Genomic DNA, 25,096 nt, shown 5'->3' on the forward strand with positions numbered 1-25,096 from the left:
CTGCTGACTTTCATTAAGGCTTCCATATATTTTTTCTTTTTTTTAATTGAAGTGTAATTAACATACAATGTTATATTAATTTCAAAAGCTTACATACTCTTGGCCCAAAGTGAACTGTGTGGGTCCACTTACATGTGGATTTTTTTCAATAAGGACAATATTGAAATGTAAATGTATTTTTCCTTATGATTTTCTTTTTTTAAATGTTTATTTATTTGAGAGAGAGAGAGACATAGCGTGAGCAGGGGAGGGGCAGAGAGAGAGGGAGACACAGAATCCAAAGCAGGCTCCAGGCTCTGAGCTGTCAGCACAGAGCCCCACGCAGGGCTTGAACTCATGGACCGTGAGATCATGACCTGAGCCGAAGTCAGAGCCTTAACCAACTGAGCCACCCGGGCGCCTCCATGATTTTCTTAATAACATTTTCTTTTCTCTAACTTACTTTATTGTAACAGTACAGTACAATACATAGAACATACAAAATATATGTTAATCAAGTGTTTACGTTATTGGTAAGGCTTCCAGTCAAAAGTAGGCTTATTAGTAAAGTTTTGGGGAGCCCAAAGTTATACACAGATTTTGACTGTATGAGGGAGTAAGGGTCAGTGCTCCTTACCCTGCATTGTTCAAGGGTCCACTGTATATGTGTATAATACTTTATTATATATAATTATATGTTATAATTATCTGATATAACAATCATATTTATATTATCAACTCTATTTATATATAACAGCTTTATTAAGATATGATTTACATACCACAGAATTCACCCATTTGAAATATACAGTGGTTTTTAGTATATTCACAGAGTTGTGCAACCATTACCACAATCAGAGATCATTTTCATCACCCCAAAAAGAAACCCTGTACTTGTCAGCAGTCCCTTTTCATTCCTCCCTCCACACCCCCTTCCTTCCCCCACCCCAGACAACCAATAATCTACTTTCTGTCCTTTCTGGACACTTTATATAAATAGAATCATACATGTGTAGTCTTTGTGTCTATCTTCTTTCACTTAGCATGATATTTTAAAGGGTTATCCCTGTTATTGTATGCATCAGTACTTTATTCCTCTTTATAGCTAAATTTAATATTCCATTGGATGTAAATACTATGTTTTACTTATTCATTAATCAACCAATGGACATCTGAATTGTTTTCACTTTTAGACTATTATGAGCAAGGCTGATATGAACATTTATACACATTTTCTGTGTGGCCATGTGTTTTTATTTCCCTCAGGTATATACCTAAGGGTGGAATCCCTGGGTCATATGGTGACCTTTTGAGAAACTACTGGACTATTTTTCAAAGAAGCCGAACCATTTTACATTTCCAGTGACAGTGTATGAGGATTCCAAGTTTTTCACATTCTTGTCGACCCTTGTTATTTTCTCCCTTTTTTATTATAGCCATCATAGTGGATACAAAGTGGTATCTCATTGTGGTTTTGATGAATATTTCCCTACTGACCGATGATGTTGAGCATCTTTTCATGTACTTATTAGCCATTCGTTTATCATCTTTGGAGAAATGTCTATTCAGTTACTTTGCCTATCTTTTAAAAATTGGCTTATTTGTCTCTATTATTGAGTTGCAAGCGTTCTTTATATATTCTGGATACTAGTTTATTGGCACTTGATCAGTCTTTCCAGCCACTGATCTGTCACACTGTTGGACCAGGGACCATTTCTGCCTTATAACCAAGATCTAGCTCAGTTTCTGGAACAAGCTGAGCATATGGTGTGTAGTTATTGGATATGTATATAAGTGGCGTGTCAACTAATGTCAACAGCTGATGTCAACAGCAGGTCTCTTCCCTGACTCACCACCAACTTCAGTTTCTGAATTTGGCCAAGAAAGAATTCAGAGCCAAAATCTCAAGTAGGCAAGAGTTTAATAGCAGTTAAGGGGAAAGTACACTCTCAGAGTGGGAGAGGAAGCAGGCCCAGAGGTCACAATTGCACCAGAATTAGGGTTTTTTTTTTTTTCTTTTTTTGTTTGCATAGGTTATGGGTCATAGTTAGGGAGGCCTCTGACTGAGTCTGAGCTATTTCTGATCCTCTAAGGGACTCCTCCTGCCAGTCCAGAGAGGGCGTTTTTGGCCCTATGAGGTCCTTGTGGGAACTGTCATGTCAGCTATCCTCCACGAGGAGGGTCAAAACCACGATATTAATGTATTACAACGAAGCTATAGGTTACTGTAGTGCAGTGGTTATAGGGGATAATGCATGCATATCCCCTGGGGTCTTTTTCTAGCTGTTTGTGTTCTGGGGATGATTGGTGGTTTCTTGATTTTTATCTTTGTACTGGTCAGAAAGTCCTGTTTCCTGCTCCAGTATCACTAACTGCCTACTCTATCACTAGGAAACCCATCATAGTAGTAAGGCAATTATCACAAAGACTTTTGTGTTTAGTACAGCAGAGCTATGATAAGATTTGCCCTAAAAAAGACAGCTCTTAAGAAGTAGGATGGTGTGTTAGAGGAAGTCAAGTTGGAGACAAAAGGAACAGTTAAGGAGAATATAAAAATACTTTCAGGGAACAATGATGAAAACCTTCATTAAGGAAGAGTCATTTTAGGGGCACCTGGATAGCTCAGTTTAAGCATCTGACTTCTGCTCACGTCATGATCTTGTGGTTCGTGAGTTTGAGCCCCGCATTGGGCTCTGTGCTTTGGATTCTGTGTCTCCCTTGCTCTCTGCCCCTCCCCCACTCACACTTTGTCTCTCTGTCTCTCAAAAATAAATAAACATTTAAAAAAATTTTTTTAAAGGAAGAGTCATTTTTGTGAGACGGGCATGGATTTGTGTGATACATGAAGTGTTTCACCGACTGAACAGGGTTGATATTGGTACAAAGGAGAGAAACAGATTTGAGCGAAAATATAAGGCCACAAAACTAGAGAAGGACAGAGAGATTTTCAAGAAAGATGGATTTTCAAGAAAGATGTTCCTCACAGAGGGTTGGCATAAGACTTAGCCAGAAGGTCACACCGTCTGCTTGCAGGAAGGTCGCTGCCAGTGGGTGGTGTTCTCAGCAGCAGTGGGGATGAGGATTGAGTGAGAGATGGGAAAGTGTAAAAATATATCTCAGTTTTTTTAATGCTTATTTATTTATTGAGAGAGAGAGAGAATGCCAATCAGGCTCTGTGCTGTCAGCACCCCTATATCTGGATATCTTTAGAGAGGATTACATTTAATAGGGAAGAGGAGGTGTGATATAAGAAGAAATATATGGTGTGTTCCAGTTCTTGGCACAGAGCTCCAAAAACCCTAGTAATTTCCTGAGAGATGGAGAGAGAAGTGTCTTTTGTTATTCATAATAAGCTCCTTTCCACCATACCTGAGTTTATGCTAATGAGGTGGCTCTTGGAGGAGGAGAATGGGGCTGGTTTCTAGAGGAAAAAACCACAGGATTAGAGAATTGGAACCTTCCGCCCCACCCCTCAACCTCTGGAGAGGAGAGGGGCTGGAGATTGAACTAATCACCAAAGGACAATGATTTAATCATGCCTTTGTGGAATTGTGTAATTTTTTTTAAGTTCATTTATTTTTAAATTTTTTTTTAACATTTATTTATTTTTGAGAGAGACACACAGAGCATGAGTGGGGGCAGAGAGAGAGGGAGACACAGAATCCGAAGTAGGCTCCAGGCTCTGAGCTGTCAGCACAGAGCCGGATGTGGGGCTCAAACTCATGGACCGCGAGATCATGACCTGAGCCGAAGTTGGATGCTCAACTGACTGAGCCACCAGGGGCCCCTAAGTTCACTTATTTTGAGAGAGAGAGAGAGAGAGAGAGAGACAGACAGACAGACAAAGAGAGCAAGTGGGGAAGGGACAAAGAGAGAGGGAGACCGAGGATCCGGAACGGGCTCTGCGCTGACAGCAGAGAGCCAGTGTGGGACTTGAACTCACAAACTGTGAGATCATGACCTGAGCCGAAGTTGGACACTTAACCATCTGAGACACCCAGGTGCCCCTGTACAAAATTGCTAGACATAAGAGATTCAATTTTGAAGCTCTATTTTCCATTCTAAGTAATGAACTCTCGAACTGGGCCAGAAGTGCTAATTGTATTACAAACAGTTGCTCGTAAAATCCAACAGAACAACTGGTATTCAGACCGTAAAACTGTGGATATGACCTTCATCGTGATGGAAAAGTTACCTAATGCATACCAGGAGGAGTTCTGTTCGATAGTACCTATAAAATAACCAACTAGATAGTAATCAAAAGCAGCTCTACCAGTCAGCACTGAATTGAGGTTTTTTCCTTCTCTTATTTATCAAGGATCATGTAGTTACCCTCCTTTCTCATAAAAACCCCTTGTTTTCCCATGTGAGCAGCACATGGTAGCTCTGGAATCTGTTCTTGCCAAACTGCAATTCTGAGACCTCACATAAAGGTCTTTGTTTGTTTTTTTTTTTTCGGTTTTGCCTCTTTTTCTCAGTAGACACCTTCATAATGGAACCTCCATAAAAATCCTAAACCAAAGGGTTTGGAGAGAATCCAGGTTGAACACATTGAGGTGCCGGGAGGGTGGTGCCCCCAGAGGACATGGAAGCTCTGTGTCCCTTCCCACCTACCTTGCCCTGTGCCTCTCTTCCATTTGGCTGTTTCTGAGTTCTGCCTTTTATAATAAACCGGAAATAGTAAGTAAAGCACTTTCCTGAGTTCTGTGAGCCATTCTAGCAAATTATTGAACTTAAGAATGGAGTCAGGGGAATTCCCGTGTTATAGCTAGTTGGTTAGAAGTGCTGGAGGCCCAGTCTTGTGATTGCTGTCTGAAGTAGGGGCAGTCTTGTGGGATTGAGTCCTTACCCCATACTGTTGGGATGCATGCCCGGTAGTAGTGTCATAATTGTGTTAAACTGTAAGACACCCGATTGGTGTCCACAGAAAATGGGAGGATTGCTTGGTGTGGAAAACCCACACATTTGGTGTCAGAAGTGTTGGAGTGGAAGGAAAGAGTTTTTTCTTCAGCAGAGGAGGGAAAGGAGTTTTCCCCATAAGATATGAGAGGCATGGAGATTACTTTTCAATTTGTTACAGAGCCTCTTAAGATGTGAGGGGCTTGGGAAAAAAATGTTTTCAGTGAGAGAAAGCACCAATAGAAAGTAAAAAAATTGAAGATAAATGAAAGTTTCAAAGTCCAAATGGAAAAAGGATGTGTTGGGTGTAGAGGCTTGAGCTATGGAAACCTGAGGAAGGCAAAAGGACCCACAGCGACCACCGGAGCTGACACAGGCTCATCACGTGACCTACCTCAAAATAGCCACAGACCCTAACTGACCAATTACCAGCAGGCGCAATTCCGAAGATTACCAAAAAATGGACATTTCCATTCGTCCCCATACTCCCTCACTCGGCCCTATTACTGTGGCCCCTCAGCACTGCCTCCTGGCAGACAGTTTCTCCCTTGCTGTCCTGCCTGCTGTTCCCTTGCAGTGTATTCAAGAAACTTCGATCTCTTTTGCTCTGCCTTGGGTGAATTCTTTCACCACCCACGTCGCCAGCCCCCACAGATTGGAACGCACCACACTGAGGCGCTCAGAGATTCCCTATCATTAAACATGAACTCTAAAACCAGCCATTGACCAGAAGAATATCTGATTCTATTTCCACAGAGCTACTCAAGTTCTTTTTGGGTTTGAGAAATGTAAATAGACCCTGAAAATGAAAGTTTCTAAGGTTTGAAGACCTGGATAGTAAGTAGGTATTTTGAAAAGTTCAGTGGTCCTGGGTTTGAAAGGTTAGAATTTGACTCCCAGCTATGATACCAATGACACTGAGGGAAGCCTTTCTTCCTCTGAGTTTCAGTTTCTACATCTGTAACCTAAAGGAATTAGGACTAAATAGGGAGCCTGGGTGGCTCAGTTGGTTAAATGTCCAACTCTGGCTCACTATCTTGCAGTTAGTGAGTTCGAGTCCCACGTCAGGCTCTGTGCTGAAGCTCAGAGCCTGCAGCCTGCTTCGGATCTGTGTCTTCCTCTCTCTGCCCCTCCTCTGCTCATGTTCTCTCTCTCTCTCTCTCTCTCTCTGTCTCTCAAAAACAAATAAACATTTAAAAAAAGGATTAAATAAAATTGAACAGCCCTTCCACTTTTACCTCTGATTTTCCTATGATCCTGGATTTACCCCAGAAAATTTGGGCAGAGCAAGGATATATAACTCACCAACTGCAAAGACAGCCCACACGGAGACTGCCAGAACAAGGACGGCTTTTGAGAAGTTCCTTCATAGTGGCAGAGAAGCTGTGAAAATATGCAGCCTTTGACGGGAGGGTAGAGAAAGTTCCAGGTGAAGCACAAGTTCTAGAGTGATCCCTCATTGACCAGGAATTGAAGTCTAAATACTTCAAGTTTGCTCTTTCCTCAGGTCATTTGGAAAGAATTCTGTCTGATGCAATTAAATTGCTTTATTTATTTCCCTAGAGCAATTGGACATTGGAAGAAAATGATCCCCAAAATGGAATTTTAGAAGATGCTAGAAAAAAAGCTAGTACAGACTATCTGCAAGGAGATCATTTGGTAAAGAATAAGCAACAAGAACTTTGCAATTAAATGTTTAGAAGTTGATACTTATCTCTGAGGTAAGAAAGGCAGTCACTAGGAAGTTCAGTGACACGTGTTAAATCAATAGACAATAAAAAAAATGGGAAGAGACAAAACAGAAAACTCACTCCCATTTCTTAATCTTCCATATTATTACTTTGGTGTTAATTTTAGTAATCGATCACAGTATTGCAAGCAAAACCATGGAGTATTACCAACAGCAAGCATTATTGAAAATATTATAGCATGAGGCAGTTGACGTTATTTATGTGCAGGTTTCCGTACATTTTCCTGTACATTTTCCAGGCAAATTATATACCTAGGTAATTTCTGCCCCAACACCTTCCCTGAGTGAAAACAAATATTAATAATATAACCCTTTTCCTACTCAAAAATTTGCAAATGAGTAAGTCCACTTTACCTGCTGTGACTCCTGCAGTGTCTGTGAGAAACAGGCTGGACGAGATATTTCTTATTTCCAGTTTGTTGGTAATAAAATAACAATGGGTGGGGGAAGGAGTAAATGTCTTTTCAAGGCCCATATGCCTGGCAGTAGAAGAGAGTAGAAGAGAGTAGTAGAAGAGAGCAGTAGAAGAGAAGAGAACTTTGTGGTGTTTTTTGTTTTTTTTTAAGAAAAAATTTTTTTCTTTTAGATTTATTTTTGATAGAGAGAGACAGAGCACAAGTGGGGGAGGGGCAGAGAGAGAAGGAGACACAGAATCCGAAGCAGGCTCCAGGCTCTGAGCTGTCAGCACAGAGCTCGACGCGGGGCTTGAACTCACAAACCGTGAGTCGGACACTCAACCGACTGAGCCACCCAGGCGCCCCAAGATTTTTAAATTATTTTTTAAGTAATCTCCACACCCAACATGGGGCTTGAACTTACAACCCCAAGAGCAAGAGTCACTCTACGGACAGAGCCAGCCGAATGCCCCCAAGAGTATGAACTCTGAAGTTAGGAGGTATAGTCATAATTCCCACCTATTTCTTCCAACTCCAAATTCCGTAATGCCTAAATCTTATGAGTTTCAATTTCAGTGTTTTAAGGGTGGTTTGTATTGTACACTCCAGAATCTGGTTCTTGACAAACCTGTAGCAGGTTAGGGTGTGTCCTACCCAAATTTTGAATTCCTGCATTTTTATCTGTAGAGCAATCATTGTATTCAGGACAGCTTCAGATGTGTTCACAGTACTATAAATTGTCACATCTGCATATACAGTTACTTATTTTATCAGTAGTCAAAACTGTATATTCACTTAATCGAAACTTTTAATTTAGAATGTTTCTAATACTGACTCATAGAATCTTAACGTGGAAGCTTACTTTACATGGGATCTGCCAAGTTCAGCTTTGTTTAGGGAAGGTGAAGAATCCTGGGACAGAGTGCTCTTTCCACGAGCACTAAATAGTAACTCTTTCTACCACTTGAAAAAAAAAGTCCCTCAAAACACCAACTTTAAAGGAAAAGTTCAGAGGTTATTGGGTATCACAAATCCTGTAGGTCCCAGTTCTGGATGAATGACTTAAATGGGGACGTGTCGCATAGTTCTGGGAGGTAAAGTATACCTTCTCAGTACTGTTCTGATTGACCACAACGTCTACCATGATAGTCTTCAAGATTTTTGCTTTCAGTCTCTCTAAATTTGGTATCCACTTATACATATTAAGTGACATGTAAAATGTTTCATCCCAAGTTTAAATGGTTACAAATTATTAAATGACTGACTTATCTAAAAAAAAAAAACAAACTTTTTTTTTTTATTTAAAAAAAAAATTTTTTTTTAACGTTTATTTATTTTTGAGACAGAGAGACAGAGCATGAACGGGGGAGGGTCAGAGAGAGGGAGACACAGAATCTGAAACAGGCTCCAGGCTCTGAGCTGTCCGCACAGAGCCCGATGCAGGGCTCGAACTCACGGACCGCGAGATCATGACCTGAGCCGAAGTCGGCCGCCCAACCGACTGAGCCACCCAGGCGCCCCTAAAAAAAAAAAAACAAAAACTTTAAATGTTTATTTATTTTTTGAGAGACAGAGAAACAGAGCACAAGTTGGGAGGGGCAGAGAGAGAGGGAGACACAGAATCCGGAGCAGGCTCCAGACTCTGAGCTGTCAACACAGAGCCCAAAATGGGGCTTGAACTCACAAGCTGTGAGAGCATGACCTGAGCTGAAGTCAGACACTTAAACGACTGAGCCACCAGGCACACCATGACTGACTTATTTTAAATATTGATGTTTTAAGATAAAAATGTTGGGGGTGCCTGGCTGGCTCAGTTGGTGGAGCCTGTGACTCTTGATCTTGGGGTTGTGAGTTGGAGCTCCAAGTTGGGTGTAGAGATTACTTAAAAATAAAATAAAATCCTAATAAGTAAATAAAAATAAAAGTCATTCTTTAAGATGTATCCAGTGGAATCTACATTGTATGGTGATTTGATGTTACCACGATAATTTGAAAAACACATGCATGAGCTCACAGTTTGAAACTTTCCATACTTTTTCTCCTTGAATGAGTAAAATTTTCATTCAACCTTCCCCACAACTTTATGCACAATGTTATTTTATTTGTTTGTTTGTTTGTTTGTTTATTTGTTTATTTTGAAAGAGAGTGAGAGAGCACGTGGGAGAGTGACAGGGGGCTCAATCTCATGACCATGAGATCATGACCTGAACTAAAATCAAGTGTCGGAAACTTAACCAACTGAGCCACCCAGGTGCCCCCTGCCCTGTTGTCTTACAGATCTTTTCTGGTCAGGCTTTTCTAATTTTCTTCAACAGAAATATGCAAATGAATTGATGCTTTCAATTTCCTATGACCACAGGATATAAAGTATTAATAAAATTCTCTTGGGTTATCATCACAATCATTAGTAGTATACACTGATCAAACCAAACAGCATATATTACAAATTTTGATGGTTATTTAACCTAGAAGTAACTTTTTATTAGCTATACATCTCTGAATGTGATGCATGGTGCTGATTGTGTCCAGTTAGTGTGTGTGTGTTCCCTTGAATACCACTTGTTACTGGAATCACTCGGGATTTAGCACCCATTTTATATGTATCCTTTATTTCCACAGATACACACTGAAAAATCATGTTCACATTACGTAAGTAGATGGGAATTAAAATTTTTATTTTAACAGGGTCACTTACATCGTGGAAGTCCTTCCTAATTACATAAAAAATTACATCATGATACTAAAAACAATTTTAATGATTTGTGAGCTATAATCTATGCTCCTTAAACTTTGATGAAATAAGACAATTGGAAACCACCTGACTTCAAAGGGAACTATGATTCAGTCACAGAGCCATTTCCATGGTCCGTGTTTAATAAACGCTCTGTCCAGATCCACCAAGTAAAACTAGTGGTCTCTGCGGCTTTTTCACTGAGATGCAGCTTATTTAATCTGATATACACAGAAAGGGATGAGAGAATAAAAATGTTATTTTCTATGTACCTTTGCCAACATAATATTTTAATAATGTGTTTTACATCGCAAGATTATATGTTTTTATTAAAACCTTAAAGTTGCAGAATCAGTTTATTTGTTGACAATGAAAACCATTTATATTTTGTTTACTGTTTCCTAGGGACTATTTTAAAACTTTATGCAAACGATCTATTTTAATTATCAAAACAAACTTATGAATTAGATATAGTGTTATCCCCAGGTCACTGATCTGGAACGTGAAACACTGTCAGATTAAATAACTTGCCAATAGTCACATATCTGATGAGTAGCAGAGCTGGGATTTGAACTGGCTCTGGGGTCTTTAACTTTTACACCCCCACAGTCTCTAATATTAGTAGCCTCACTAGCTGTTTGCCTATCACAGCTTTGCAGAAAGCTTATTCTTGTTTCTTTATTCTTATGGCAGATTGAGATTCACAGGAGTGGGATGCTGCTTTAGAAAAAGGAAAGAGAGAAAGAAGGAAGACAGGGAGAAAAAGAGAAGGGAGAGGGAGGAAGAGGAAGAGGCTGAGGATAATGGTTTTCCAGGTAGGTTGAAAACAAGTCAGAATTCTACCAGCAAGGCAGGAGTGTGCTAGTCTCCTTATTCCCACCAACGTTAGTAATTTCAGCATTCCCACCTGTTTGATGAGTAGAGGTGATGTGGCATTGTTACTTTATTTTTATTTTTATTTTTAAAGTTTATTTATTTATTTTGAGAGACAGAGAGAGAGAGTGGGGAAGGGGCAGAGAGGGAGAGAGAGAATCCCAAGCAAGCTCCACACTGTCAGTGCAGAGCCCGATGTGGGGCTCAGACTCATGAACTGTGAGATCATGACCTGAGCTGAAGCCAGACACTTAACCAACTGAGCCACCCAGGCACCCCTATTTTTTTTTAAGTAGGCTTCACGCCCAGTGGAGCCCAACGCGGAACTTGAACTCACGACCCGAGATCAAGACCTGAGCTGAGGTCAAGAGTCCTACACTTAACCCTTAACCAACTGAGCCACCCAGGTGCCCCTGGCATTGTTACTTTAATATGCATTTCTTCATTCAAGTGAATTTGAATATTTTTCTATGAGGCTGTGTCTTTTGGGTTATTCTTCGTGAATTGAATATTCAAACTTTTTTCCTCAGTTTTCCCTTAGTCTTTCCTCAGAAATTCATGAGTTATTACTTCTATGTAACTAATCAAATTTTATAACCCGCAAAGTACATTTTACCAGATCAATTAGTTATGTGTTAATTGTGTGTATTAATTGTGTTTATAGAATATCACACAAATATTTTTACATGGTATTTAATCAAGTAATTCCATTATTATGTAGTTTCTGCTTTCTTGTTTGATATGCTTGTCCCTGCCCCTAAATTTTAGATATAGTCATTTGCAAAATTTTATTGCTTTATATTCTTAATTTAAATGTTTAAGCTGTCTGGATATTTTAAATTAAAATAATTAAGCTCAGTTTTAAATGTGGTGTAAAATAGGACTGTGTTTTTAAATATTTTACATATACAGGAAGCTATGATGAAGCTCAAGATAGACCCCAAGACCTGAACTTTTCTGCTCACCTGCTTATACCCACCAACCTTTGTCTCACATTTTTTCTTAAACTCTTCTTTCCAGCTTATCTCTTAACTTGGGCAAGAGACCCAAGGGGCATAGCATTGGGATGAAAACCAAAACTGTCTCTCAAGCAATTAATGACTGCCCTGGTGAGGAGTTCTGGCCTGCCCAGACCACTCAGGGCTGTTTGAGCTTAACCCCTGACTCACATCTGCACAGATGGACCATGGAGTAACCCATGGAGTGACCGACAGTCACCTTGACCTCATCATAATACCAAACTCCCTGCCCAAGGAGGGGTACAAGCCTCATTTACACTGTGTGGATGAGCATGACTCCTTAAACTCCGTGTGCTGCTTTATGGCCACCTCTACATATAATGACAGAGATCCCTGTTCTAAATAGTCATCCTAACATTAGGGGCGCCTGGGTGACTCAGTCGGTTAAGAGTCCGACTTCAGCTCAGGTCATGATCTCACGGTTCGTGGGTTCGAGCCCCACGTCAGGCTCTGTGCTGACAGCTCAGAGCCTGGATCCTGATTCAGCTTCTGTGTCTCCCTCTCTCTCTGCCCCTCCCCCACTCACACTCTGTCTCTGTCTCTCTCAACAATAAATGGAAAAAACATTTTAAAAATTGTTTTAGAAAGAAAGAAAGAAAGAAAGAAAGAAAGAAAGAAAGAAAGAAAGAAAAAGAAACCCATTCACCCTTGCTCAGGGAGTGACAGCTTTGGAGGTTTTTCCCCGTTGATGTCCTTTGCTGCAAATAAAGTTTCCTTTGTGTGACAGTTCCACCTGGTGTAGTTGCTATCTGTGGGTCACCAAGGAGCTAAGTCACATTTGTTCAGTTACACTATCTATCAAATTAAATGTCTTTTACTATAAGGTAAACACTATATTTTTATATTGTTAGTTTCTTATGAATATAGGGAGATGCTTGTTAATTCCTTATTTTTGTTAACTATGCTATTTCTTCTATTATTGTTGTGTGTTTAAATTTATCTTGTATATCCAAAACTTACAATATAAACCCATTCCACTATTAAGGAATCATGAGAGATTAAAACAGATGTTATGAAATTGTATTCAGTTGAATATTAAAAATGTAATAACCCAGAACTAAACTGTGTTTATTCCTAAACCACATAGATCCTATGATCATAGAATGATAAAACAAAGAAACAATTTAACTTTTAGGCTGAAACAAATCTTAAATGACAATTACCACTGCGATTTTTAAAATTATTCTTCTGATTTAGCCATATGTGAGGAGAGAAAAAAGGGAGGAATGAACAGTGAATGGATAAAGAAGATGTGGTATACATATAAAATGGAATATTACTCAGCCATAAAAAAGAATGAAATCTTGCCATTTACAATGACGTGGATAGAGCTAAGGACTATTACGCTAAGTGAAATAAGTCAGTCAGAGAAAGACAAATCCATATGATTTCACTCATATGTGGAATTTAAGAGACAAAACAAATGCACATGGGGGAAAAAGAGAGAGAGGCAAACCATAAAACAGATTCTTAGTTACACAGAACAAACTGAGGAGGGGAGGTGGGCAGGGGGATGGGTTAAATGGGTGATGGGTACTAAGGAGGGCACTGGCTGTGATGAGCCCTGGATGTCATATGTAAGTGATGAATCACTAAATTCTACACCTGAAACTAATATTACACTGTATATTAACTAACTGGAATTTAAGTAAAAACTTGAAACAAAAAAGCAAACAAACAAAAAACAAACAAAGTAAAACATTCACAAATGAGTGATAATTGTCTTTTAAAACAAAATAAGGGGCTCCTGGGTGGCTCAGTCAGTTACGTGTGATTCCAGAGCGACAGGAAGCAGATATCCTCCGATGCAATAAATGAGTGTAGAGAATCTAATTCCACTTTCCAGAGGGAATTATGGTTCCTTTGAGGGGCCAATTTCCCTGAATGAGTAATTCCATATGCTTTTTTTTTCACAAATTTTAGATACCCAGGCATTTATGATATAAAGAGTGAAATAGAGATACCAGAAAAATAGCGTATAATGGGACTGCCAAGGAGGAAGAATAAGAACCCCCTTGTCCCCCCACTAATGTCATTTTAACAAAGAGGTAATGTTTGATTAAGTCCAAAACTGTTGAGAGGAAAATCAACGTAACTACACTGAAGCGGCTCCTGAACTAAACGTGAAGGAAGTTGCGGGGCTGAACAGCCTTCGTGGAACAGTAGTTCTGAAGGATCTAAGAATGGAGGCAAACGCTGTTGTGCAGACGGCCCTATGAAATATTCAGATATGAAAAGAAGGAGGAGGGGCGCCTGGGTGGCTCAGTCGGTTAAGCGTCCAACTTCGGCTCAGGTCATGATCTCACGGTTCGTGAGTTCGAACCCCGCATAGGACTCTCTGCTGTCAGTGCAGACTCCTCTTCAGATCCTCTGTCTCTCTCTCTCTTTGCCCAGAGCCACGTGCCAGAGTTTGTGTCAATCTGTTCCTTACAGTTAACACATCTCCATAGCTATGACCGCATGGTTAGCTTTGCAGTAGGTGACTCATCTGCCATGATCCATCTTGTTTATGCAACAGCCATATTTTGGGCTGTGGTGGTGACTGCATTCCCTTTGTCTTTGAGGCCGCGATTCTACTGGATGCAGAACAGCTCTGCTCTACTTTTGATGAGTCAAGGCAGTTTCAGGAGCACTCACTTGGCTCTTCCTACCACAGTGAATTTTACTTTCCAGGCCATAGAGCCGGCATGTGGGCTCTGCCAGCAGCCAGGTGTAGCCAATCAGTCACAGACCAGAGAAATGACCATGAGGTAAATTCACAGAACCATCGGATCCAGTATAAGATGGACTTGAGCTGTGTATCATTTGGTTTCCATGTGCCTCAGTTTAACACGAGGGCTGTGATTGATTTTTCTTTTTTTTTTTTTAATTGAAGTGTAGTTGACATATAATATGTTAGTTTCAGGTGTGCAATGTGGTGATTCGACAATTATATACTTAGGAAATGCTCACCACAAATGTAGCTATCATCTTTCACCATGCAAAGTTAATATGATATTATTGACTGTATTCCCTACGCTGTACTTTTTATCCCCATGACTTATTCTATATCCAACAGCCCTCAGTATACCTGGGTGTCCCTCTTTCCCCATTGTAGAATTACTTGGGTCCATGGTCATAGGTCAGTCACATTGGCAAAAGGCTAGGCGAATATACGTTTTTGATACTTGCAGAGGCTCTGTTGGTTCCATTCTCAAGGACACCCAGGTCCCCATTCAAGCAATGGACTCTGTGATCTGGTTTAGATATCAAAATTGTGTACGGGCTCACAGTTTTCAGCTTAGTTGCTGACTTGAGTCTTCTGCAATCCCATTCTTTATCATTTTGTCTGTAGAAGGTAAGCAGTGCCATCAATGGCTGCCCGTCCTATCTCATACCTTTTTGTCACTGACACAAATCCTTGTGGATCGAGGCCCCCAGGTGGCAATGCCAGACTTGTTTCCTCTCACAGTGTTCACACCCATCTGGCTTCTGACAGTGAGCTGTGACCATCTGGCTCCTGTTGTATGGAATCCTATCATCCCCACTGATGCTAGGGAGCCCACTTCTGTAGCCACTTTCCTGTCCTCACCAGGACCTTCAGAGGACAAAATCTTGCCACTGAGCTTCTCAGTGATGTTGGTGCCTATCTGACTCATGCATTCTGGTTTGCTTTTGTGAGAGACGTGACCTCTGGTCCCTCTCCAGGACGATACTCAGCTGGGTTATAGTAATCATAATCAGCTCCAGGACCATTCTAGTGAGTTCTCTGTAATCACATAATAATTCAATTCATTCTTTTAAAGTTGTATTTATTTAAGTAATCTCTACACCCAACGTGGGGCTTGAACTCACGAACCCGACATCAAGAGTCGCGTGCTCTTCTGACTGAGCCAGCCAGGCACCCCTAATAATTCAATTCTTATACATCCCTTTGCTGAAACTCTTACCCTCACTATTTGCCAAGGCAATTCCAGCATTTCCGACTCATTTACCGTGGCATCCTCATGTCAAATCTCCAAAGAGCTCTCCCAGTGGGGTCAAGAGCCAATGTCATATGTCTTTACACGATGTCAAATCCTGAGCTATTGCGAGTGCCCTCATATCAAGAAGTACTTCTGTGCCCAGCCTTTTCTCCAGCAGGTGAAAACCTCACAATCCACTTCTGCACCTGTTCCCCAGTGCCCGACAATACAGATGAGACAATACAAATGACAACACAGCACAGAGCTCATTTGGTAAATCAGCTATTTCCTCACCAGGGCTCTGCTGAGACCTGAACTTAGTTCCTGGCCTAGAGGCCACGAAGGGGGCATGAGTGGAACTGGAGTTGGGCAGACATCCTCTTGTGGGGCAGCCACTTCAGGAGGCCTTTGTACGGCCACAGGATAGTGGGAGCCTGCTCTCCTCTCACAAAGGTAAGGCAATTACTTCTGTAGACCCAGAGGGTTTTTAGGGGAATCTAAGGGTTCAGTGATCTCAGGAAGATCCGGTCTTACTCCATCAGCTTTAATGTCCTAATTTAGCAGAGAAGACCTGGAAGTTCTGTGCATTGACATCCTTTTAACTCCACTGCCCTTGTAATTAAATCCTGGCCTTAATCTTAGCAGTTTGCCTTCTTGCTACAAGAAATGAGCATCTGGGGGCCCTTGGGTGACTCAGTTGGTTAAGCGTCCGACTTTGGCTCAGGTCATGATCTCACAGCTTGTAAGTTCGAGCCCCATGGTGGGCTGTGTGCTGATAGCTCAGAGCCTGGAGCCTACTTCAGATTCTGTGTCTCCTTTCTCTCTGTCCCTCCCTGGCTCATGCTCTGTCTCTCTCTCTGTCTCTCAAAAATAAACATAAAGGAAGGAAGGAAGAAAGAAAGAAAGAAAGAAAGAAAGAAAAGATCTGTTCAAATGCTGTCATGGCAGGATTTTGGTTTTCACAGCATGTCCTTAGGTTATGATCAGCCAAACACCCAACTCTAGGACCTTCCAATCACTTTCCCCACATACAGTTCAAATTCTAGAGCTAATGCATAAATTAGTGTTTCACTTTCCATCTGTACCTCATCCCAATCCACCACATGTCTTTACCAGCATGGCACTTAATACTAGCAAGACAGTCCTCACTGTCATCTGACTGACACTTGAACAGTTGCTATACCAATAGTCTCAGAATTGCTTCTCCCCAAAAGATCCTGAGACTAGGAGTTAAATGGCATGCTTTATTTTGAAGATGGTACCCGGTGAGGGGCAGGGGGAGGAGGATGAGGAATCAGGGGAAAACGAGACCAGGAAGATAGAAAAGCCATCCACTGTGGCTTTCCTGAGCAGGTCTGTGCTGTCTCCCACTGAGGGAATCTCTGAGAAGCTGTGTAGAGCAAACTCAGAAGCATCCCAGGTCAGTGTGTGAGGCTGAAACATTTACCCACCAAGTCCCGTGCCCCAGTGTGTGAGGACTACCCTCAGAAGCTTTTACTCCTGTATCCCTGATAGCTGTCTGTGCAGCCATGCAAGGACCCCTCAGGTACTAGAAAGCCTCAGGCAGAGAAAAGATGCCCATACCTGGGATGTGTAAAGACGATAGCACATTGGGAAGTCCTCTTGCTTTATCTTTAGTTACAGGTGAACTTGGGTGGGCCCAGGGGGTGTAAAAGGGGCAACAGGCGTGTATGATACATAGCTCAATGCAATCCAAAATTTTTTTAAATGTTTATTTTTGAGAGAGAGACAGAGACAGAGTGCAAGTGGCGGGGGGGCAGAGGCAGAGAGAGAGGGGGACAAAATCTGAAGCAGGCTCCAGGCTCTGAGCTGTCAGCACAACGTGGGGCTCCAGCTCGCAGACTGCGAGATCATGACCTGAGCTGAAGTCAGACGCTTAACCGACTGAGCCATTCAGGTGCCCCTCGATGCAATCTAGTAAAAGAACCAGAGGTTCCATCTCCAAAAGGACCATCAGTAGAACTACTCTATTCCTCTTATTGGGGACCTAAGAAACTTGCCACGCTGCTTAGAGCAAGTTCAGAGAATCATATTTTCTCCAAACCCTTATTAATTTTAGGAAAAGATATTTTCTCATTGGAAAGTGTTTAACAGGGCACTTTAAGATTATGAGATCATATACGTTAGCCATGGGCATTTACACTTGCATGGTTTAAGAGCTGCTGATTTTCTTTCACTAGGAAGGTGAAGCTGACCAAATTGAGATAGACTGAAACATCTAATTATAGAGAGAAATTACAGGTTTTCCTAAATTACATGTCTCTTTCTGTATGAGAGAAAGTATATCAATCATAAAGTAGAATTATAATTTTTTAAAGGCTGATATTAGAAAAAAAAAGACCTTGGAAAATCATAGGTACCTCCAAAAGATGTTTTAAATACCAGTTTGCTATGGATGGGCAGAATTTTCCACCAGAAAAACAGTGAAATCAAATTTCAACAGCAGAGTAGATGCTATATGGAGGAATATGGCAAAACCATCTTCCCCTTCCATAATTTAGAGGGATCACTTCCCCTTGCTCATCTGAGGGCCCATGGGCTGTCACACCTCATCCTGAGGGTGACTGCTGGCCAAAGAAAGTCACAAAGTCCAGAGAAACTGGCCCATCTTGATGGGCAGAGCTACAAAGTCTCCCTGTAAAGGAGCCCCCCCCCCCATACAAGGAGGCATAGATAATCATACCCGTTTTTTACCAGACTAGACTTTTCTCTTTCTCTCCCCAGAAACAACTACTCATTAGCATTCAAATTTTTACCAGTCATCTATAATTAAGCACTTCCCTAATTTGCATACCTTCCCCTAGAACAGCAAAAGTCTGTTTTCTTTATAAGGCTGTTCAGTAACTGACAGTTGAGAAAGTCCCATGGAGGCCTCATCTTGAACTCCATGTGTTTATCAAATATTTTTCTGAAAAATGTCAATCTGTTCAGAAAAAGATAGGAAATAGGCTGGGATTGCGTGGCAATATGTATTTTATATTCTTGGATATTTTGTCTTATTCTTTGAGCAGAAATATCTAATTCTCCTGTATTTATTCTCATGAAAGGATGGGAAAATATGCAACATGACCAAATGTCTTCCCACGTAAATATCTGGATCTGTAATTGTTACTTCATTCTTCATTTAGGTTGGATGTGTTGATGTTTATCTTGCCCTTTGGCTTATTGCTTCAGAGACAAACAAGCGTGTTTGGAATATGTCTAAAATTCACATATCCTCACAAGAAGTAATTTCCCCCCACCTTTGTCAGCATCAGAGAAGTGTAATTAAAAACAAAATCTCCCAGGGGCAGATTTGGCTGGCTCAGTTGGTGGAGCATGCAGTCTTGCTCTTGGGGTTGTGAGTTTGATATAGAGATTACTTAAAATAAAAATCTTAAAAAAAAAAATCTCCCAACCCAGGAAGCCTCTCCACAAAGGTAGAAGAAAAAGAGGGGCACCTGGGTGGCTCAGTCAGTTAACCGTCTGACTTCAGCTCAGGTCATGATCTCACAGCTTGTAAGCTCAAGCCCCGTGTTGGGCTCTGTGCTGACAGCTGGGAGCCTGGAGCCCGCTTCGGATTCTGTGTCTCCCTCTCTCTCTACCCCTTGCCCACTCACACTCTGTCTGTCTGTCTCTCTCTCTCTCAAAAATAAACATTAAAAAAAAATTTAGAAGGAAAAGAGAATTTTATTGTTGAATAAGTATCAAGCCAGAAAGAATGTGGTGTGGATCACAGGCAATCCATGAAGAGATTACAAAGACAGAAAGAAGTCTCACCCTTTGATGTGGCCCAGCAGATACCCATTACATACATGTTCTCAAGATAGACAATAAATGACTAGTCATCCAGCAAGAAGACATGACAGCACCATTTATTACATGGTTCACCCTAAGTTCACCTGGTAATGGGGTAAACATCTGTGTTGGTTCATTGGTTTCATACAAAGGAAAAATAAACTCTTCATGAAAGGAGATACTTTTTCAACTGGGAGGAAGGTACCCACCGAAGTTAGGCTCCTGCCCTCCCACAGAAACTGCGAGATAGGGGTACTATCTCCCGGGATGTTTACATTTCAAAGACCTGGCTCCCAGGTCCTTGAGAAAGACCTACCTTGGTCATAAAGACCTACCTGGGTCCTAAAGCTGGAAAGAATCTTATTTGTTTGTTGTTTTCCAGTATACTTAACATGCAGTGTTGTATGAGTTTCAGGTGTACAATATAGTGATTCAACAATTCTATACATTACTCAGTGCCCGTCACGGTAAGGGTACTCTGGCAAGAGTCTCATTTAACCTCCAAAAAGATTTTATACACTTCAAAGAGACAGAGAAAGGACATACAGTTGCCAAATTTCCAAAGTTAATGCTCTGGTAAAAAGGGAAGGGAAGGAAATCTTTTCCTTCGTTTTCAACAGGGAAAATTAAGTCTCATCTCTCATTTGTGTTTGTCCTTACATCAAGCAGGAGCCCTTCCGTGTCAGCCATGGTTGTTAGCGACTGTGGCATCAGGGTACTCGCTGTTCCCATCAGCTTAAAATATATCCAGCCATTCCTTCATTCATTGGATTATAATTAAATCTCCTGTTTCCAGAAACAAGCCTGGACTTGGTTGATTCAAAAGTGAGTCAGAGACAGATTCCTTTGATCCAAGAAATTATATTCCGTTGAGGGAGAGACACAATAAACAGATAAGCAAATAAATGTACCTAATAATTTGTTTAAAAGTGAATTACAGGTGCTGTTAAAAGTATGAAGACAAAATAGCAAAAAGGGCCACACTTGGGCAACTGGGTGTCTCAGCCGGTTGAGCATCCAAATCTTGATTTCACCTCAGGTCATGATCTCACAGTTTGTGAATTCGAGTCACACGTTGGGCTCAGTGCAGAACCTCTCCCTCTCTCTGCCCCCTCCCACTCACGAACACGCCCTCTCCCTCTCCCTCTCTCTCTCTTTCAAAATAAATAAATAAACTTTAAGAAAGATTTTTTTAAATATGAAATTTATTGTCAAATTGGTTTCCACACAACACCCAGTGCTCATCCCAAAAGGTGCCCTCCTCAATACCCATCACCCACCCTGCCCTCCCTCCCACCCTGCCCTCCCTCCCACCCCCCATCAACCCTCAGTTTGTTCTCAGTTTTTAACAGTCTCTTATGCTTTGGCTCTCTCCCACTCTAACCTCCTTTTTTTTTTTTTTTTTCCTTCCCCTCCCCCATGGGTTTCTGTTACGTTTCTCAGGATCCACATAAGAGTGAAAACATGGTATCTGTCTTTCTCTGTATGACTTATTTCACTTAGCATAACACTCTCCAGTTCCATCCACGTTGCTACAAAAGGCCATATTTCATTCTTTCTCGTTGCCATGTAGTATTCCATTGTATATATAAACCACAACTTCTAAGAAAGATTTTTTTAAAGGGGCCACACTTGATGGAAAGTGTTATTTTAGGGAAAAAAATTTTTTTTTATTTTAGGAAAAACTTTATGTGGAGGTAATATTTGAGCTGAGATATGAAGGCAGAGATGGGGTACTACAAGGGAAGATGAGGGTCACAAGCAAACAGAAGTCAAGAAAAACTTTGAGACTTTTGGCCTGAGCAAGAGAATAGAATGCAAGGGGCATTCACTATGCACGGGGACACAGGAAATGTACATCCGTGGGACCAGAAAGAATATGGTTTTAAACAGGAAGTTGGAGATGCCTTTTAAACATCAAGTACAAATGTTAAGGAGACAACAGGTTACACAGTTTTAAACTCACATTAGATGCCTGGGACAGATATATAAATAGAGGAGTCATCAGTATATAGATATCATTGAAACCAGGACCCCAGACATCCTTTTCTGGCGATGATGGAATGATTGGTGGAAAACTCATGCTCCCATGAAAACCAGATTAAAAGGGAAATAAGATTTTAAGAAATGAATTTATATGAAATCATCAGAGAGCTGCCTAGGTAACTAGGATTTGAGTGGGCAGATGTCAAAAGGAAGTGGACCAGAGTGGGAGCTAAAATTCTTTATCTAATTTTTGCCTATTGATGCTGGACTGTTGATAATAGCGTGAGGGAGCCTGAAAACCCAGGCACACAGAGATCTGGGTAGAATTGTTGCTAAGGGTCAGAGGAATAAGCAAAATGAAGTGGCAGACTGAAATTTGTGGATGGCATGGAAGCCAGGATTCAGGTGGCCAATATTCCAGGGAAAAGAAGGAAGGAGGATGAGACTCCAACGTATGACTTGGTTTCTCCTTTCTCTGGAGGCGTTTGCCAAATTCTTGCACTGCACTGAGTAGGGGAATAAGAAGTTGGACAGAAAGCTTGGGGCACCTAGGTGGCTCAGTCGGTTAAGTGTCTGGTTTCGGCTTAGGTCATGATCTCACGGTTTGTGAGTTCGAGCCCACGTCGGGAGAGCCTGGAGCCTGGTTCGGATTCTGTGTCTCCCTCTTTCTCTGCCCCACCCTGGCTTGCGCTCTCTCTCTCTCTGTCTTTCAAAAATGATAAACATTAAAAAAAAAAAAAGTTGGACAGAAAGCCTCTAAAATATCCCACAGTGTCTCAGGGCTAAAAAGGAAAACATCAAATTTCAAGACCCAACAAAGCATAGAGACCCTTATAAACGCACTACACTTTTGGCTGGAACATCTCAAGGTGCACACCAGAAATCACATCCAGGTGATCCAGAAGTAGATGGAACCTTAAAATACTGCAAACCTGCCTCCTGTCCTCTCAGTCCCCTATCTGATTAGGATAATCTTCCCCCTGTCTCCATGAGGAAGGGAATAAATTTATTACTTAAATAGATCAATGGAACATAATACTGAATCCACAAATAGACCAACATATATGACGATCACCTGATTTTCGACAAAGATGTCCGTAAACTGTAACAGAGAAAGAATCACCTTTTCTACCCTTGGTGCTATGTCAGATGGAGTCCATACAGAAAAATTAATTCACAGTGAATCCCAGATTTAAATATGAAAGGCCAGAACAATAAAGATTCTAGCAAAAAGTAACTTTGTGGTAGGCAAATCTACCTGGAAAAGGAAAAATATAGTTCATTAAAGAAAAAATTGATAAATTGGACTTCATTAAGAACTTGTTTATTGGGACACCTGAGTGGCTCAGCCAGTTAGGTGTCCAACTCTTGATTTCGGCTCAGGTCATGATGTCGTGGTTCATGAGTTCGATCGAGCCCTGCATCGGGCTCTGTGCTGATGGCGCGGAGCCTGCTTGGGATTCTCTCTCTCTCCCTCTCTCTCTCCCCCTCCCCCACTTGCACTATCTCTCAAAAAATAAACACTAAAAACTTTTTTAATTAAAAAAATTAAAGGGGCGCCTGGGTGGTTCAGTCAGTTAAGCGTCCGACTTTGGCTCAGGTCATGATCTCACAGTTTGTGAGTTCGAGCCCTGCATCGGGCTCTGTGCTGACAGCTTAGAGCCTGGAGCCTGCTTCAAATTCTGTGTCTCCCTCTCTCTCTGCTCCTCCCCTGCTCATGCTCTGTCTCTCTCTCTCTCCTTCAAATAAAAACATTTAAAAAAATTAAAAATAAAAAAAAACTTGTTTATCAAAAGTCAGCTCTGGGGGGCACCGGGGAATTTGGGACAGTAATGAAACTGTTCTGTATGTTCATTATGGTGTTAGTTATACAACTGCAGGGTTAACTAGGTTAATTCGCTATTTCTTGGGCAAAGAAATGCTGGCTTGGCTAAGGGAGGAAAGAGATTCTACCCCAAAGAAGCCCCAGATCCGGGTTGCTTGTACCATCAGAATCGGGAGGCTGAATATTCAGCATACCTCGGCATTCTGAGCTTCAATGTTTCCTTCTTCGAAAGGAAATAGAATCAGATTTTGCATGTGTCCAGTGCCCTGGCTTTTGTATCTACTGCCCGGAAGACACATCTCTTGATAGTCTGGCTCTGGTGGCCAATGGGGCTTATGTTCACAGGTTCAACAGGACAGGATCAAAGAAATAAACAGTTCTCCCCTGGCTGTCACCCCAGGGCTCAACACAGAGGAAGCAGACAGAAAGGCCCATCTTCCCCTGAAAGAGGTATATTTGTACATGTTTCAAAGCTGCTGCCTGAGGGTCAGGCTTCCAATCAGCCTGAATCTAGATGCTGACTGAGATCCTCCCCTTCGGGACACTGACAGGTCCTGGCACACCCTCAACTACTAGGAGCCACTAAAAATAAAACAGGCTACTTGGACAATCACCAAGGTTTGAGAGACAACCAAGAGATAGGGCAGGGTTGGCTGATAAGGTTAATCCTACACCAAGCCAAGACCGGGAGAGGTAGCTGTTTTCTCTAATGCATAAAAACCAGCACAGAGAGTCTAGGAAGAATAAAGACACAGAAGGATGTGTTCCAAACAAAAGAACAAGACCTTAATGAAACGAAGATAAGTGATTTACATGATGGGGGGCAGGGGAAGTGGAGGGACAAACGGAGAGTGCCTTGCATGCTTACAACGTCCTTTTACTGCACATTTGTTATACGGACACAGGGACCCATAGGCTGGATGCAGGTAGAATGAAGAACCCTGAAGAAATTGCAGGAATGCCTAATCAGAGAGAGAATAAGAAACACACACACACACACACACAGAGAGAGAGAGAGAGAGAGAGAGAGAGAGATCCTGAGACAGAGTCAGTTTGAAATCATCATTCCCACCTTACAGAGGGTATGGGCAGGCAGCAACCCAAAAATCAGTTCTAACATTCAATGTCCTGGACCATTAGAACTGGAAGGAGGCTTGTCACCAAATTCCAGTCCCATGTGCTGTTTTGTTTTTTGTGTATTTTGTCCTTTTATTGATTTCACACTGAGAGGCTTTTAAAATTTTAGAGGTGGTGGGGGGCGCCTGGGTGGCTCAGTCAGTTAAGTGTCAGACTCTTGGTTTTAGCTCAGGTCATGAGCTCATGGTTGGTGAGTTTGAGCCCCATATCGGCTTCATGCTGACAGCACGGAGCCTGCTTCGGATTCTCTTTCTCTGCTCCTCCCCCACTCGTGAGTACTCTCCTTCTCCCTCAAAATAAACAATAAAAAAATAATAAAATAAAAATAAAATGTTAGAGAGGGTTAGACAAAGGATATATTAGAATGGAGTGCTTTTGGGGTGCCTGGGTGGCTCAGTCGGTTGAGCTTCCGACTTCGGCTCAGGTCATGATCTCACCGTCTGTGAGTTTGAGCCCCGCGTCAGGCTCTGTGCTGACAGCTCAGAGCCTGGAGCCTGCTTCCGATTCTGTGTCTCCCTCTCTCTCTAACCCTCCCCCGCTCATGCTCTGTCTCTCTCTGTCTCAAAAATAAAATAAAACATTAAAAAAAAGAATTAAAAAAAAAAAAGAATGGAGTGCTTTTGGGCACATCTACTTGACTATAAGTATATTCAAACCATTTGTGTAGTTATGTATACTATACCCTATATTTATTTACACTATATATTTATAGTGTTTACACTGGGAAACTTAAGATTTTTCCACAAGTGTTGTAGATATT

The 25,096-nt window shown here is 41.4% G+C and overlaps 1 protein-coding gene across 6 annotated transcripts in view; it reads left to right on the top strand.

Moving 5' to 3' along the window:
- FBXW12 (F-box and WD repeat domain containing 12) overlaps positions 1 to 25,096 on the top strand; it is a 76,543-nt gene that overhangs the window by 26,842 nt on the left and 24,605 nt on the right. For all 6 annotated transcript variants that reach the window (XM_078443106.2, XM_081794283.1, XM_078443105.2 and 3 more), the window contains 2 exons: positions 9,643 to 9,672; positions 10,448 to 10,569. In XM_078443106.2, the coding sequence (XP_078299232.1) occupies positions 10,558 to 10,569 (12 nt within the window). In that variant the 5' untranslated portion in view covers positions 9,643 to 9,672; positions 10,448 to 10,557. The remainder of the gene's footprint in view (positions 1 to 9,642; positions 9,673 to 10,447; positions 10,570 to 25,096) is intronic.

This window comes from Panthera onca, chromosome A2, assembly GCF_046562875.1.
Source record: "Panthera onca isolate mPanOnc1 chromosome A2, mPanOnc1 haplotype 2, whole genome shotgun sequence".
Classification (NCBI taxonomy): Eukaryota; Metazoa; Chordata; class Mammalia; order Carnivora; family Felidae; genus Panthera; species Panthera onca.